Raw genomic sequence first — 15117 nt, forward strand, 5'->3', positions numbered from 1 at the left:
AGAGAGAGAGAGAGAGAGAGAGAGAGAGAGAGAGAGAGAGAGAGAGAGAGAGAGAGATAGCAAAAAAAGACAAGACCACAACAATTCATTGAACTTTCAGAAGGAGAGAACAAACCTAAGGTTAGCAGAGAGTGGGGGAAGGGATGGAGGGGGTTTGGGGAGGGACAGGTCAGGTAAAGGGCATAAAGAAAAATCCTGGGGCCAGCCCGTGGCTCACTTGGCAGAGTGTGGTGCTGATAACACCAAGGCCATGGGTTTGGATCCTATATAGAGATAGCCGGTTCGCTCACTGGCTGAACATGGTGCTGACAACACCAAGTCAAGGGTTAAGATCCCCTTACTGGTTGTCTTAAAAAAAAAAAAAATCCTAATTTGTAATAATGAACATGCTAATGATAATTAAAAAAAGAATAAAAGGAAAAAAAAAAAGTAACCACTCCATTCTAACAATAAACTTTCACATACCATATTTTTATCTGCATATTTTGAGTTAAATGTTTCATATGTTTTGAAAAAAAACAAAATCTACCCATTTCAACTTCTATAATCAGCAGTCTCCCATCATTCTGCAGTTGAATTTTAAATGGCAGGAGGTCTTCATATTTTCTTTTAATCTAAAAGTTTAGCCTGTTGTATAATTTTGTTTTTGTAATTTTGGGTGTTTGGCATGTGCTAGCCCTGCTAGCTCTTTGGCTATTTTCAAATGTTATGTCTTTACCAAAATTACTGAATAGAACAGTAAAAACCTCAAAGCCTCATGGTATACCACTGGAGACCTGAAAAAAGCACCTGATTCTCCACCTCCTTGGGGAAGACCAGTGCAGAGGATAAATATTTCAGGGAGACTGATAATCCCAGCAGGAAATAGCAGCTTGTGCTGTGACTCACTCACCATGGTTGTCTCAGCAATGGAACCAAAGCTGTTGATGAAAATGTTGCAGCTCACATTCACCGGGGGACCTGCCAATCAAGAGAGATTCCTGCTTAGCTCCATGGCCACAGAGAAACCTACAGGATAGGACCCGTTCCTAGAACACTGACTTCAGGGATGGATCCCCTTGGTGAAGGTGACCCTTACTTGCCCTCCACTTCACTCCCAAGCACCTAGAATTCCCAGCCACCATTTAACATCTCTATGCCAGACTCCCTTGTTCCTAAGTGAGTGCCAGGTACAGAACACCAGAGGCTGAGCCGAGATGTACTTTCATTAACACAGGATGATTCATCATTCTGCCATATGGTTGAAATCCCTTCCCCAAACCCCATCGGCTGCCTTCTAATTTGTGGCTGAAATGTATTTATGGCTACAACATTTGGAGACCATTTTGGGAATTGCAAGCAACAGCAAGTTGCTTGCTTTGAACTTATGAACCAAGAATGGTTGTCTGAAAGGGTGTTGATGGGAACTACCAGCTGAAGAATCCAGAGGGAACCTCAAGGGGAAGTTCGCAAGTGTTTGCTAAATACTTTCCCAGCAAGTTTTTGAATCCTACTGCAAAGCATAGGAAAGAAATGGAGGGGTGTTCTCTGCTTTAGTATCTCATTGTTAGAGAGAATTCTGTTTAGTTGAGGCCCAATCTCTTATTTTATATTATTAATTATAGCATTTACCAGTTACTGAGCATTACAGGGTTTGCTGCTCTGCTGAGAGTATTATTAGCATCATCTCATTTCATGCTTTCAACAAATCCACAAGAAGGTATTGTTATTACCTCCATTTTATAGATGAGGAAACAGGCTCAGAGAGGTTAGATTATTTGTCCATGGCCACATAGCTGGTAGATGGTTGAGCCAGTTTGAGTTCATATTTGTCTAACTCCAATGGTGATCATCTTAATGGAAATTAAGAAAGGGGCATGCTCAAGGTCACACAGACAGTGGCAGAATCCAGAATTTTAAGCACTGGGCTTCCACAGAAGCTGACAAGAGGGCTGGCATAAAATAACCAGAGAGGAATGTGAGACCATGGGTAAGAGTGATAAAAGCAGTAGGGGTCCAGGTGAGAGAAGTTCTGAAGAATGAGACAGGAAAGACCTCATAAAGGTGATGACCTTGTGATGACCTTAAGGTGGAGATAGGACTTAGGTAATAGGTCATAATCATTCACATGAAGATTGTAATTAGCAATTTGTGAATTTTTTCAGGCCCACTTTTTTGTTAGTCCTCATGAGGGACTGAGGTAGGTGGGGCAGAATTATTGTCCCTACTTCATAAATGGAGCACAGAGAGTTTTAGTAACTCTTCCAGGCTCATTTAGCTAACATGCAGTGGAGCCACAACTTGAACCAAAGTTTTCTGATTGTGGAAAGAAGGAAGTAGCTAACCTTGTGTCCTCTGGTACCCACTTCATTCTGTCGCTTTTGAAAAAGTAGCCCAAACATTTTACCCAAACTCAGCCAAAATTTTCTTCTTTTCAAAAATCTTGGTGTTTAGGAGGGGACTCAGTCTTGGGGTGAGAATCTAGGTTTTTCCTTCAAGGGAGTGTCAGGTCCTCTGGGTCTTAGATGTAACTTCAGCACTCACTGGCTGTTTGACCTCAGAAATGCTTCTTCCCTTCCCTGGTTCTCAATTTCCCCATCAATCTGGAGGGAGGGTAGCTCTTTTTAAAAAAAATTTTAATTTTAATTTTATTTATTTTTTATTTTGTCATTACACAGTGTAAACATTTTTTGTGGCCGTTTACCAGTTTCTCCCTTACTCCCTGGAGGGAGAGTAACTCTTGATCTATGTAGTCATTCTCAGTTCCAGTGGTTTGGAATTCCCTTATGGAAGCTATCCATTTGAATTTCAGGATTATGGGATTTCAGGGTGGAAGTTTTCTTAAACGGTCACCTCATCACTTGCTTCTCCAACTCATGTGCAGACAGGGCTATCGGCAGTAGACTCACCTGGAGAACTTGTTAAACTGCAGATTCCTCGGCCCAACCCCACACTCAGTGAACCCAAGTCTCTGGAGATTAGCCCAGAGTCTATTGTTTAATAAACTACTTGGGTGATTTTCATGTGCAGCCAGGTTTGGGGACCACCACTATAGACCAGCTTCCCATCCAAGGCTGAGTGCCTGAACACCTCCCATGCTGGGAAACTCGTTTCATCTTGAGCAGCCCTTTCAATAGCTGGATAGCTTTGTTAAAAAAGTAATTTTTCCTTATGCTGAGCAGAAGTCTGCCTCCTTGTCATTTCTGCCTAAACAAAGGCCCATTCAGGTTTTTTCTCTACTCATTTAGATTCAGACCCAGGTTTTTCTTTTCATTTAGCCTCATACCATTAAGAAGCCCCAAAGAATTACTGCCTGTGCCTTGAAATGACGTGCACAGAGTTCCCACCCAGGCCCTGCAAGTGTCTGGCATTGTGACTCCCATATAAATTAGATCCTGATTTATGTATGCAAGAGGGCACCAGCCAAAATAGCCCCATGGGGAGGTGTGGTTCATTGAAATAAATCTGAAATTAAATTAGCCTTGAGAAAATTACAATCTGGCTGCCTTTGGCAGCAAGATAATGTATATATTTCATTAAATATTAAAATTTAATTTTGCTTTTGTGTATGTATTTTCATCAGGCTGTGCCTCTGATCCTAAGAGCCATTATAATACACAAAGTCTTAGAGAAGACGCAATATAAGAGCTGGAAGGGCTAAGTCCTGCTGGATCATTTTACAGATGCAGAAACAGAGGCCCAGACACAGTAAGTGATTTACTCAGGGTCACACATATCAGGTAAGTAGAAGGGAGGACTAGAGTCCAGTTTTAGTGCTCTTTACTTCCGTGTTATGATTTGTATTGCCATTGTGCTCTGCAGACTGTGTTTGCTGTTCCTGGCCACCCCTATCTTCCTCACGGTTAGGAACAGGGAAAATTTCTGGTGCTTAAGGAAGCTGCTGAGTGATTAATCACTCTGAAGTTTTCCAACAATGCGGGTCTCTTCCTATTGTGTTGGGATCACAGGGGTCCTGATCTGCATGGCCTTTTCAGGAGCTCTGTGGTTTGTGTGGGGCTTTTGTGAATCTTATTTGTGTCTTAGTGGAAGTGTGAAAGAGACCATGGGGCTCTGTGGAAGGAGATCCCTTCTTGTCAGTGTTTCAGCGCTCACCACAAGGGAGGGTAGAGAAATGTTCCCAGCTCCTGGGATGGGATTCCAGGAAACTGAATCTCACTCTGAGTCAGGAGGGGGTTGAAGGGGTTAGAGCCAGTGCAGGGTTGGGAGAAGTCTAAGAGATTATCTAGTTCTGTAGGTTTTAGGCCCAGTGTTCTGAGTAAGGTTCTCAGAGTGGGGAGGGGAAAATTTTATTCCTTAAAAATACCCACTGCTAAGTAAGTAAATAAATAAATGAATGAATAAACAAATAAAGAAATCACTAGCATTAGACAAAGAATTGAATCAGAGCAGCTGCGTTAAAGTCCTTGGTCTTGACAGCATAATTTGGGAAAGTCACTTAAATGCTCTAAGGCCTAGCTTATTTGCTGGTTCACTTGTTCATTCACTCATTTAAGAAAGGTTCAGTGGTATGCACAAAGGATACTAACACATGAACCCTGGATGCACCCATACTCAACTAATTAGTGAGTCCCTCCTTTCTCAGGAGAGCAAGACCATGGGGCCTCTTCTCAAGATGAAGTCCTGAGAGAGCCCACCAGGGGGAGAGGTGGACCAGAATTCGTGGAAACTGTTAGGGGCTGAGGATGCAACCTGGTGGCCAACGGCCATCACCAGTTTTCTGATCTGTTTGATTTGGCAGACAGTGCTTTTAAAAGATGTGATTTAGTTGCCGATCTGGAAGATCTTACATAAAACCTGACTTAAGGCCTGGATGCCCTGGGCCTCCCTTCCTATCTGGCAGCCATCGGCAGGTGCTGAGAAGTGGCTGCCCTTAGATGAGCCCTGTGCTTTCTGGTTTTCTTTTCTTATCCCTATCTTGCAGCATTCATACACCATACCTGCATGGCCCCTCTGGGTATCTGAGATTGTGACCCTGGTGAACGGCCTGGGTGGAGTGTGCTGTGATGGCAACCTTGGTCCCAACTCACCTATCCTTAGGGAAACCAAGGTTATGCTGACGGTGAAGACATGGCCTCAGGGGTAAGGTGCAGGTGGATTGAAGGAACCTGTAAACAGTGGTGAGAGGTGGGCCCAAATGCAAACCTCAGTGCATCTCCCAGATCATTTTGTAGAGTCATGTGGAGGGAGCACTCTGAGAAGGGGACTTGGAGAACTGGGGGCAAAGTGATCAAATATTAGGAAGCTGTTATCAGCTGTCACATCCCTTATTTGGTCTTGGATTTGAGCCAAAAGGAACAGTGAGGAAGGACATCTGGAATCCAGAATTGATCAGGAGGCTGTCTGCAGGTCCTTGAAGTAGATTTTTCAGGGGTTCTGGGAAGGAAGAGTGCATAGATTCCCAAAGATGTCCTTAAGACTGTACCTGCAGAATTCTGTTCAGGAGTTTGAGATGGTTACAACCTCCTAAGGTGTTAATGAACAAAGGGAACTGGTCTCCTTTTGTTACAGACATTAAGATCCCATAGAACTAACAGAGTGAAAAGAACCTTCTCTGATCACATGGAGTAGGTTTTGTAAACTGGCAAGCCACAAGGCATATCTGGGTTATAGACATGTTTTATTTGAATCGTCATGTTTTAGGAATTAGGCAGTTTCACATAGACCTTGATTTCTGCCTCTTCTTGGAATACTTGGTGATCTGGCAACATGGGACTCACATTCCTGTAGGGCAACTACGGGCTGGGCTAAGGAAAGGCTGCCCCTTGAGAAGTGCCCGCACCTCTGTTTCTCCGTAGCCTCTACCACTCCCTAGTATATTATTCTTGGCTCACCTCGTTCATTTACTTTACCTACCTAACCACAGTAGGCATTTGAAACTGAATTTAGACTAGGAACTTTCAAAATTATTTGTTAATCCATGAGAACTTTTCAGCAGATGAATTTTAGTTGGAAGCCCCTATCTAAAACAAAAGTGGAGCAGTTTGGAAAGAAGCAGGGCTGGGCTTGCTCATTATGCCCTCTGCTTCTCCCTTTTGGGGCACCTGGTGGAAGTCCTAAGTGCTCCATGAAGTGTATATTTAAAAACTGCAGGTGTAGCCAAGCCCATCACTGCAGAGATGAGGAAACTGAGGCCCAGAAAAAGAAAGAAGCTTATCCAAGCTCAGAAAATAAGTTTGTATCGGAGCCAAACTTGAACTCATTAATTCTCCACACTCCATGTTTATCCTTCTTTTCACTTATGACTCCTGACAACCACAGGTACTATTGAGTTGTATTCTCTGAGACTTTGTCTGGGCTTAGTGGGAGAGAAGACTGAATTGGTTAACATTGTCTGCCTTAGGTAAAGGAAAGACTCATGAGATTCCTATCCTGGATCACCAGCCATATACGATAACATGCTGTTTGTTTCTATAACCTAGAAAAGCATTTTCCTGTGGATCTGGAAGGAATGTTTCCTTTACCTTTAAAATTGGGCCTGATCCTGGCATCATATCCAGAGGTTCTCCCCATTAGCTTATCCAGGAAATCCGAGGGTGACATAGGCTTGGGTGCGGAGCGGGCAGCTTCAGCCTCCTTGGAAGCAGCAAGGCTAAGAAGGGAGAGAGGAAAGCAAAGGGTTAACAAAGGCTCCTTCTCATGCTGTGATCAGATCCCAGCTTTGTCCAGCTCCTGTAGAACCATTAGAGTGTTCTTAGCCTGAGAAATAGGTAATATGGGTCCTTAATGAGGTAAGGTCCAGACTAAATTGTTTACCTAGCCCAAGTATCAGCCAACATGGAATCCTGGCAGGCAGCCAAGTGTTTGATTGATGCTGAGAAGCCACTGACTCTTTTAGGGCTTCATCTCTGGGATTTTGAGTAATCACACTTGGCTGCAGGGTCTGTCTGAGAGAGGAGGTTGAAGGGTTAACCTTCTGGTAGACCTGGCCCTGCGTTTTGGGTACCTGTACTCTCACAGGTCCATGGAACAACATAGCAAGAAAGGAATTTAGAAATCAAACAATCTAGCTTTTACTCAAGATTGCTCTTCAGAATTAGAGTCACTGATTTAAAAAAAAGTTGTCAAAGTCAAATACATTTGGAAACACAAATTTAATCAGGCGTTTTTACCTCAGTTCTCCTCAGAACTTTTAACAAGCTTATATGCTTATACTTACGGGACTACTATCTCATGAAACATACACTTTAGGAAACACTCAATTGGGAAAACTGATGCCAGCTAGTGGAAGCCAATGCAGGTCCCAGAATAATTAGTGGTAGCCTGTCTCCTTATGTCAGGAGTTCGGTGATTTGAAATCAAACTTCTGGGGATGCTTCACACTACTTTTGTTAGCATGTCACCATCCCCCTCTCACCCACTCACCAAAGCGGTTTCAGGTCCTCATTCACACCATAGTATGAATTAGTAATGTCTAAGAACAATGGAATGGCCCTCACCCTGCCAAATTCTCAAAGGCACACGGATTTCAATAAGAGTCAAGAGCAGAGGCTCAAGGATCAGAGAACAATCATTTGGATTGCTGTGGACAACTGAACTTTCCTAGTCCTCAAATTATACCCAGGAGATAGCTGGAAGCTATGTGCAACCCTGTCATATGCTTTTGGGGCTGTTATGTTGGAGGAAGTGCATGGATGGAGAGGGGTGTGTGTGTGTGTGTGTGTGTGTGTGTGTGTGTGTGTGTGTGTGTGTGAAAGATGGTAGCTTCTGTCACCTAGTCAAGTAGGACATGGTGTTCTTTAAGGATCTGTACTCAGCCTCTCTTGTTCTTTGCCTCAGCTCTGTTTCTGATCTCATTAGTTGTAACTGTTTAAGTGATCTCCTCTACTGTACGACTCTCAACTCTATATCTCCACCCTGGTCTCTCCCTTGAAACCTCTTTCCTCATTTTCAGGGCATGTCCATCTCTACATCCTGCCTGTGCCTCAAACTCATCTCCCAAATAGGACGCCACAGTTTCCTTCCCAAATTTGCCCCTTCAGATCACAGTTTCCCCATATGACACCAATATGTTCCGACTCTCGAGGATTAGAAGCCTCAGAGCCATTTGCCTCCTTGTCCCCCTCTCCTAGCTTCCTTGTCTCCCGCTCCTCTCACACCTCCTCACTTACCAGCTCCTATCATGCCACAGGGCTATGCTACCATGGAATATAGTCATTTGCGCCTGTGATTTAAGAGAAGAAATAATGGTGGTTTTATTTATTGTTTGTCTATTTCTTGTTTTAGTCCCCAACTGTGTTTACCATGGTGTCTCAAACTTAATTGATGCTCAGTAATTGCACAGTGAATGAATGAATGAATAATATGCTACTTGAATTAATCAAATATCCTGGCTAGTAGATAGTGTTTATAAATATTTATATATAGATGAGCAATTTTAAAATAATTAAAATATTATACACATTAATGAAAAGTACTGAAAGTAATCCTGTATTCCTTTGAAGATTCAGAAGGTATTCTAGGATTATTTAGACATTCTTGCAGTCTGAATAGCCCTTATTTATATCCTGAAGGCTAGTTTTGATAGACAGAATGAAGGACAAATGCATTTTACTGTTTCTATGTGTGTGAATATGTAGGTGAGTTGTATGATGTGAATAGGTTTCTAGGTGTGATGTATGAGTATGTATGTGTGATGTATATGGACAGATGGATATGTATGGATATGCGCTGGGATTTGGGTATGCATGATGGTGTTTGCGGATGTGTAGTGGATTGTGTTACATAGATTTATATGTGCAAAAATGTGAATACCAGTGTTCAGGTGAAAGTATGTTGATAAATGTGGCGTTTATTGGGCGCATTTTTCTGTGTATGTATGCGGTATATATGTGCATGGGGTATAGGGTATGAATATGTAAGATGCCTTTATAGATGTATGTCTGTAATGTGTATATTGCATGTGCTTGTTTTTGAAATGTACTGTGAGATATAATACAGAATAGTGCAAAAGAGTGAAATGAACAGATAATTTGGAATCAATCCTGTCTCAGACATTTATTAGCTGTGTCATCTTGGGAAAGTTACTTAACCTGATTGAGCTTTAGTTCCTTCACCTATCAAATGAGTTTTGCATAAGGAGTAATGGGTAAAAAATACCTAGAACAGTTCTTGAAACACAGTAGGCCCTCAGTGCATTGTTTTCTTCTTGCAGCACATATGCGCGTGCGCGCATGCGCCTGTCTTTATCTGAAGCAGTTCAGAGCTAGTCTGGGGGCTTCTTTTTGTCTCACACAGCTTTCAGCAGCACCATGGACCCCACATGGCTGGAAAGTCCTCCCAGAGGCATTCTGTGGCCCACAATTAGCATCACAGCCTTTTCTCCATTCAGCACCAGACTCGTGGCTGCTATGTGGCTCTGGTGTGAGCAGAGGGGACCACAGGCACACAACTAGTGATTTACAGCTTTTCTGCTGCTATAATTCACTTCTAGAACCTCTCTAGGAGTGGCAGTTATGAAGCTTTCATACGCTCCTGTTCTCTCTCCAGCCCCTCCTCTCTGATAATAAGATTTGGGAATATAGTACTCCTTCCCAGCAGTTACCAGAGCACAAGTGATCTCTTTGCCCTTAGGCCTCTTTCATAAGCCTGAATCCTATTAGGTGGTACAGTGGGAGAATGAACTCACCCCAAATTATCTCATGCCATTTGCTATAGCATAATGTGCCATTTAACAGGGGAATCCTTTCCAAAGCTGAAGAATTGTCTGGTTATTCTGGTTATTCTAGTTTAGCTGTCTGCAGCAAGGTATTTGCAGCTTGGTTTCCTTGCCGTTGGTTCACTTAAAACCCTGGCAGTGAGCCAAAGTGGAGGGAATGAAGAATCTGAGAGGTTAAGTAATTGACCTCAGGTCACACAGTACTTTAATGAGAGGGGATTAGACCTCAAATTTTTAAGTGCTGACTTGTCCAAATGCTACAACATGTAGGAAATCCTTTTGTAAATTGTGGAGAGTATAAATCATGATAGTTGCTATTATTACTATTTGTTTTTGAAGCTTGTTATATCCTATTACATCCAAGAAAATCAAAATGTGCAACTTTTAGTGATCCTTATATACATAACACTGAATTTACCACACTTAAAAATAGGGAAGAAAATAGTTGTGAATTATCAAATGATCCTCTGGTTTGTTTTTCTTTCTTCTTTTTAAAAATTACTACTTAATTATCGATCCTCTGTTTTGTCATGTGATTCACAGCAGTCTTCTTTGAAATCTTGAGATTCTCTAGTCCAGCTTCTCCCACATATCATTTACCAGTGGTTTCCTGGATATCGCATTCATAATTTTTGCCCTGTTTGTGTACCACCTCTACTATTATTCACTTAGTTTTAAAAATTAAATTGCCTTACTTCTTTTAAATTTACACTTTTTAAAAAAGGAAACTATATTTCAGTACTGACAAAGGGAAAACTAGTGTTACTCGCCATAATAGGAGATAAACATTATAGCAAATAAAGTGAAAACTAAACAAAAAGAGAAGAGTTTAAAATTCTAGTTATCTTGCTGCTGCTTGCCTGAGGCCTACACTAAGTTACAAAGAGAGATCAGCAACTGTTAGAAAGGTGTTAGAGACAGATTAACACCTAACAGAGACTTGCTTCTTGAGATAATGAGGAGGATTGAAAAAAAACTGGGCCGAGCCCGTGGCGCACTCGGGAGAGTGCAGCGCTGGGAGCCCAGCGACGCTCCCGCCGCGGGTTCGGATCCTGTATAGGAATGGCCGGTGCACTCACTTGCTGAGTACCGGTCACGAAAAAGACAAAAAAAAACAAACAAACGAAAAAAACTGGATCAATAATAATTCAATGTTATTGTGTGGGAATTACGTAAAATCTTCCCCCATACCTCACTGACCTAGTTCAAAAGTTCCCTAATTCTTTTCCAAATACAAAGGCTCCATTTTATTGCCAAAATGGCCATGTTCCTCCACTTGATAATCCTTATACATTTCTGTCTATATTTAGACAGTACAATTTGCATGGGATTATCTCACACACCCCTCCTCCCACCAGTGAATCTGTGCTCTGTGCATCTGTGTTCGGTAAACATGCATCAAGGAACTCTTGATACATATTTAAAACCACTACCTCTGGTTAATCTAAACATTTGCTTATAGACTATGAGCTACTGGACAGAGAAGCTGGGAAGGAATTTGAGAAATGAGATACTCAATTGTTAGGATTTTCTGACCTTATAAAAGTATTTGGAAATGATGCAAATTGTTTCAAGGATTACTAAAATGTAAAGTATGGATCAGACTAGGTTTAGACACATTTGATTAACAGTAATTTTCAGAAAGACAGTGAAGTCTTCTGAGACCAAGTTTTCCGTCCCTCACTGAGAAGGCTTATGGTGATGGATGCACTGGCTAGACAGAGTATTAGACTATCACCTTATAGTTGGAGGATTTGTCACACTAAGAGACTCTGGTACTTAAGGGCCTTCAGGTGACTCCTAATGACAGAGACCATGAAAAGGTCCAGGAATGGAGTTCAACAGAGGGATTGGAGGCAGGGTGATGTCACAAAGTAGGGGCTGTGTGAGCTTCAGTGAGTCACTTTTCTTCTTGGCTTTCAGTTTCCAAGATATAGAATGAGGGAACTAGGATAACCTCTAAGAGTCCTTCTGGTCCTAAACCATCATTTTATGAGTTTTTATATTGTCTCCCTTTTTTCCTTTTTCATACATCTTGTCTCAGGATCTGAATTTTTCTGGACTTCTGTGGGGAAATGTGAGTGTGTTTGTGTCTTGGTTCTTCCCCATCCAGTCTTAAGATTTCTCTCCAGTGGGTCAACCTGTTTCTCAAGGATTTGTTGGAAGAAAGTCCAGATCAGTGTTCAGATTCTCATTCTCCAGTTGCAGCATCAATCAGAAATAGAAAATCAATACAGAGCTGTCAATCTGAATTTCAAATGAACTAGGATTGGCAAAAAGACTGGGGAGAAACAATTTCAATTACACCTTCCATGGTACCACACCCCCAAGAACCACTCTGGTTTAGCAGAAAGGATCCCTCCAACAGATTCCATCTCCCAGTTCGCATGGGCAGAAAGGTTCAGGAGGTTAGGTTGGGAAAAGGGGAAGAAGGACAAGGTGTGGGGCAGAAGAGGGACTAATAGGCTGAGGATAACGAAGGGAGGGACCAATAGAGCTGGAGGGGGAAGTTGTAGGTGCAGATTGAGAAGGAAAGGGAGGTGAAAGGAGGAAGAGGAAAGCATGAAAGCAGAGGTGTTTGAAATATGGTCAGCGCTGTAGTTGAGAAAGCCAGTGAGCACAGAGGACAGGCACTCAACTGCACTTGGTGGAGGGCTGGGGGCTTTCTAAGAGGCTTTGTGGAGAAAATGACTATTTTAGTGAAACTTGAAGGTTGGGAATGAAGTTGACCTGGAAAAATAGGGGAGGAAGAGTGTTTGGGGTAGAAGGAACAGCATGCATAAAGTCTAGAGGTGAGAGAGAACTTGGGAAACTGAAAGAAGTTTAGGGTGTATATGAGGGAGGGAGGATGAGAGGGAGAGAGAGAGAGAAAGTGAGAGAGAGGGAGACAAAGAGTGAGAGAGAATGGATGATGGTAAGAGATGAGAATGGAACGCTTCCGCAGGGTGGGGAGCAGCAACAATTGGACCTCTGTTCTATGTCCTCATCTTGGGTCTGAAAGTTAAGGGAAGATTATTCCTGCCAAATTCATTTACAGTAAAAACAATCCACTTGATTTCTCATCTGTTTTCTGGTTAAATTGAACTGTGGACTGGACAAGCTTGGGAAATAGGCCCTGCAAAGACACCTTGAAATTGTCAGTATCTCTGGTTTCCAGGCCCCTTGTCCCCTGACAGGGGCCAGAATATCCCCTTTGCCTTGGCAGGGAGGTAGTCCAATGAGCTGGTATTTATTCTGTGCAGAAAGTGCCTTGTAAACTAGTTAGAGGTTGTTTGAAGGTCTGCTTTAGGTTTCCATGAGTATTTACTTAATACACAATTTCAACCGTCGCTGTGGAATAGAGGAAAGAACATCAAGGTGGGAGCTGGGAAACCTGGGCGCTAGCTTGGGCTCACTCTCTTAACTTTCTGCATGACCTTGGGCTAATTCTCTTCCCTGGATGGTCCTCAGTTTCTTCATCTGTGAAATGGCAGTTTTGGATTAGATTAGGCGTGGTAAACAGTTTTACCTTGAGTTCTGATGCCATTCACCTGGTGGTGGCTGCTCAGGGAAGCGTTCTGGGGCCTGAACCAGCAGGAAAGGGTAGCAGGATGGATTATTAGTCTCTGCCAAGGTACTATACTGTGGAATACTGGCTTTTCTGCTTCCTGTGGGCTATCTTGCTCTAAAATCCTATAATCCTTATGATTTTTTAAGCACCCACTGTATGCATAAGGCACTGTGGGGGAGATGCAAATAAATATGCCGCTGCCTACCAGAAAAAGTACTCCACGTGGGTGGGGCTTGTTCACTGCCTGGCATGTAGTAGCAATCAATAATCATTTGTTGGTGAGTGGCCTTTGCCCTCTAATTATTTATTGTGCAGTGGATAGAACAGATTATGTACTTTAGCATTTATATGTATACATTTATTTATTAATTTATTTTAACATTTACTTGTACATATTTGTGGGATACAGTGTGTTGTTTCAATACACGCATATACTGCACAATGATTCACTTAGGGTGTAGCATAGTTTTGTACCCCTTAGTCTACCACTTCTCCTACCCCCACCCCTACTTCAGTAATTATAATACGAGGTTGCCACTTGGACTGCTATGGTGGTTCAGAGGAGAAAGGTGGTGGGGGGAGGAAGGGGGAGGTGGGGATTAATCACAGAAATTTTCTGAGTTATATTAATTTTACCCTCTGTGCACTTTTAGAAATTCCCAACATTTGTCATTGTTCAAGCTGTGTATTTGGGGGAGAAAGTTTTCTTCTGTCCCTGTGCCTGTGAGCTGTCCTTGGGAAAGGAATGGAGGGTGATGGGGAGGACTCGTGTCCTGGACTCCTGGGAAGAGGTGAGCCTGAGCCAGGCTGGCACTCTTGGCCTTATGGACTGAACCAGTTTCATTGTCTCTGGCTTTGGCCACAGGGGACTTGGGGGTGGTTTTGCAGCCTGAGCCCTGCTAGTCAACCTCAGCTTTAACTGGGCTGCATCATCAGGTCAACATCTGGCTTCCCCTGGCCAGCTGTGCAATTCCAATTTTATTTGATTGCCGCAAAGGGCTTAGGCTGGTTGGGGAGTGCCTGACATTTTATTACTCTCACTTCATGATCTGCTAAGCACCCCTGGGAGCAGAATGTCACAGTTGGCATGCCCTGAGCCCAATTCTCCTCAGGGTCTTATGGAACAAGACACCCTTCTCCCCGTTCCTGTCCCACCTCCCGCAGCATTCTCTGCCTCCTATAAGAAAACCTAATCTGGGTAAGAAGCACATGTATTTGAACATGATTGTCTTTTGCCAGCAAGATAAAATCCTGGATTCCTGGGGCTGAAAGGAACCTTGAGATTCCTTCAGTTCTTCTCCTGCCCTTAAAGAAGTCCGATTCTGTAGGGAATCCCTAATACTCTATCATCGATTCCAGTGTGTTCCTCTGGATAGCCTTCCATCCACTAACTCTCTTGCTTTATCTTATGTATCCTCACAAAGCAGGGCCAGCAGAAGAACGAGGTGAATGAGGTGCCTAGCTAAGTTGAAGTTGGCACTCACTCTCTGGGCTGTGTAAGTTCCAACCCTACATCTGCAGGAACCTGAGAGTGAGCGCCTCCTTACATTTTGTACCTCACTTGCCTCGCCCTAGTCCAGGGGCCCTGCTACAGCATCCTAGATCTTCAAGCCCAGTCCACCTAGGATAAGATTTTTTTTTTTTTGGTGGCTGGCCAGTAAAAGGAATGCAGGTCTGTGACCTTGGGGTTATAAGGCTGCACTCTAGCCAACTGACAGGGTAAGATTTTCTGTAGAAACAAGTGTATTCAACTGAAGAAGGAGTCTGTACCTCTTGCAGCCTCCCATTCTAATTCCCCAAAGCTTCATTTTTATTTTTCTCATTTGGTGGTAAGAAACAACATTAATTGAGCACCTACCATCCCTAATGTGCACTCTGAGCAGCATATTACATATTTTATCTCTTTTCATAC

At 42.8% G+C, this 15117-nt stretch overlaps 1 protein-coding gene across 2 annotated transcripts in view; it reads right to left on the reverse strand.

Annotated features, from left to right (window-relative positions):
• The window catches only part of GLRA1 (glycine receptor alpha 1), a 115266-nt gene that overhangs the window by 75603 nt on the left and 24546 nt on the right, over positions 1-15117 (reverse strand). For both annotated transcript variants that reach the window (XM_063086878.1, XM_063086877.1), the window contains exons 2-3: positions 6462-6589; positions 893-960 (exon numbers count right to left, since the gene is read on the reverse strand). In XM_063086878.1, coding sequence (XP_062942948.1) covers positions 893-960; positions 6462-6589 — 196 coding nt within the window. The remainder of the gene's footprint in view (positions 1-892; positions 961-6461; positions 6590-15117) is intronic.

Source organism: Cynocephalus volans, chromosome 2 (genome assembly GCF_027409185.1).
Source record: "Cynocephalus volans isolate mCynVol1 chromosome 2, mCynVol1.pri, whole genome shotgun sequence".
In the NCBI taxonomy this organism is placed as follows: domain Eukaryota; kingdom Metazoa; phylum Chordata; class Mammalia; order Dermoptera; family Cynocephalidae; genus Cynocephalus; species Cynocephalus volans.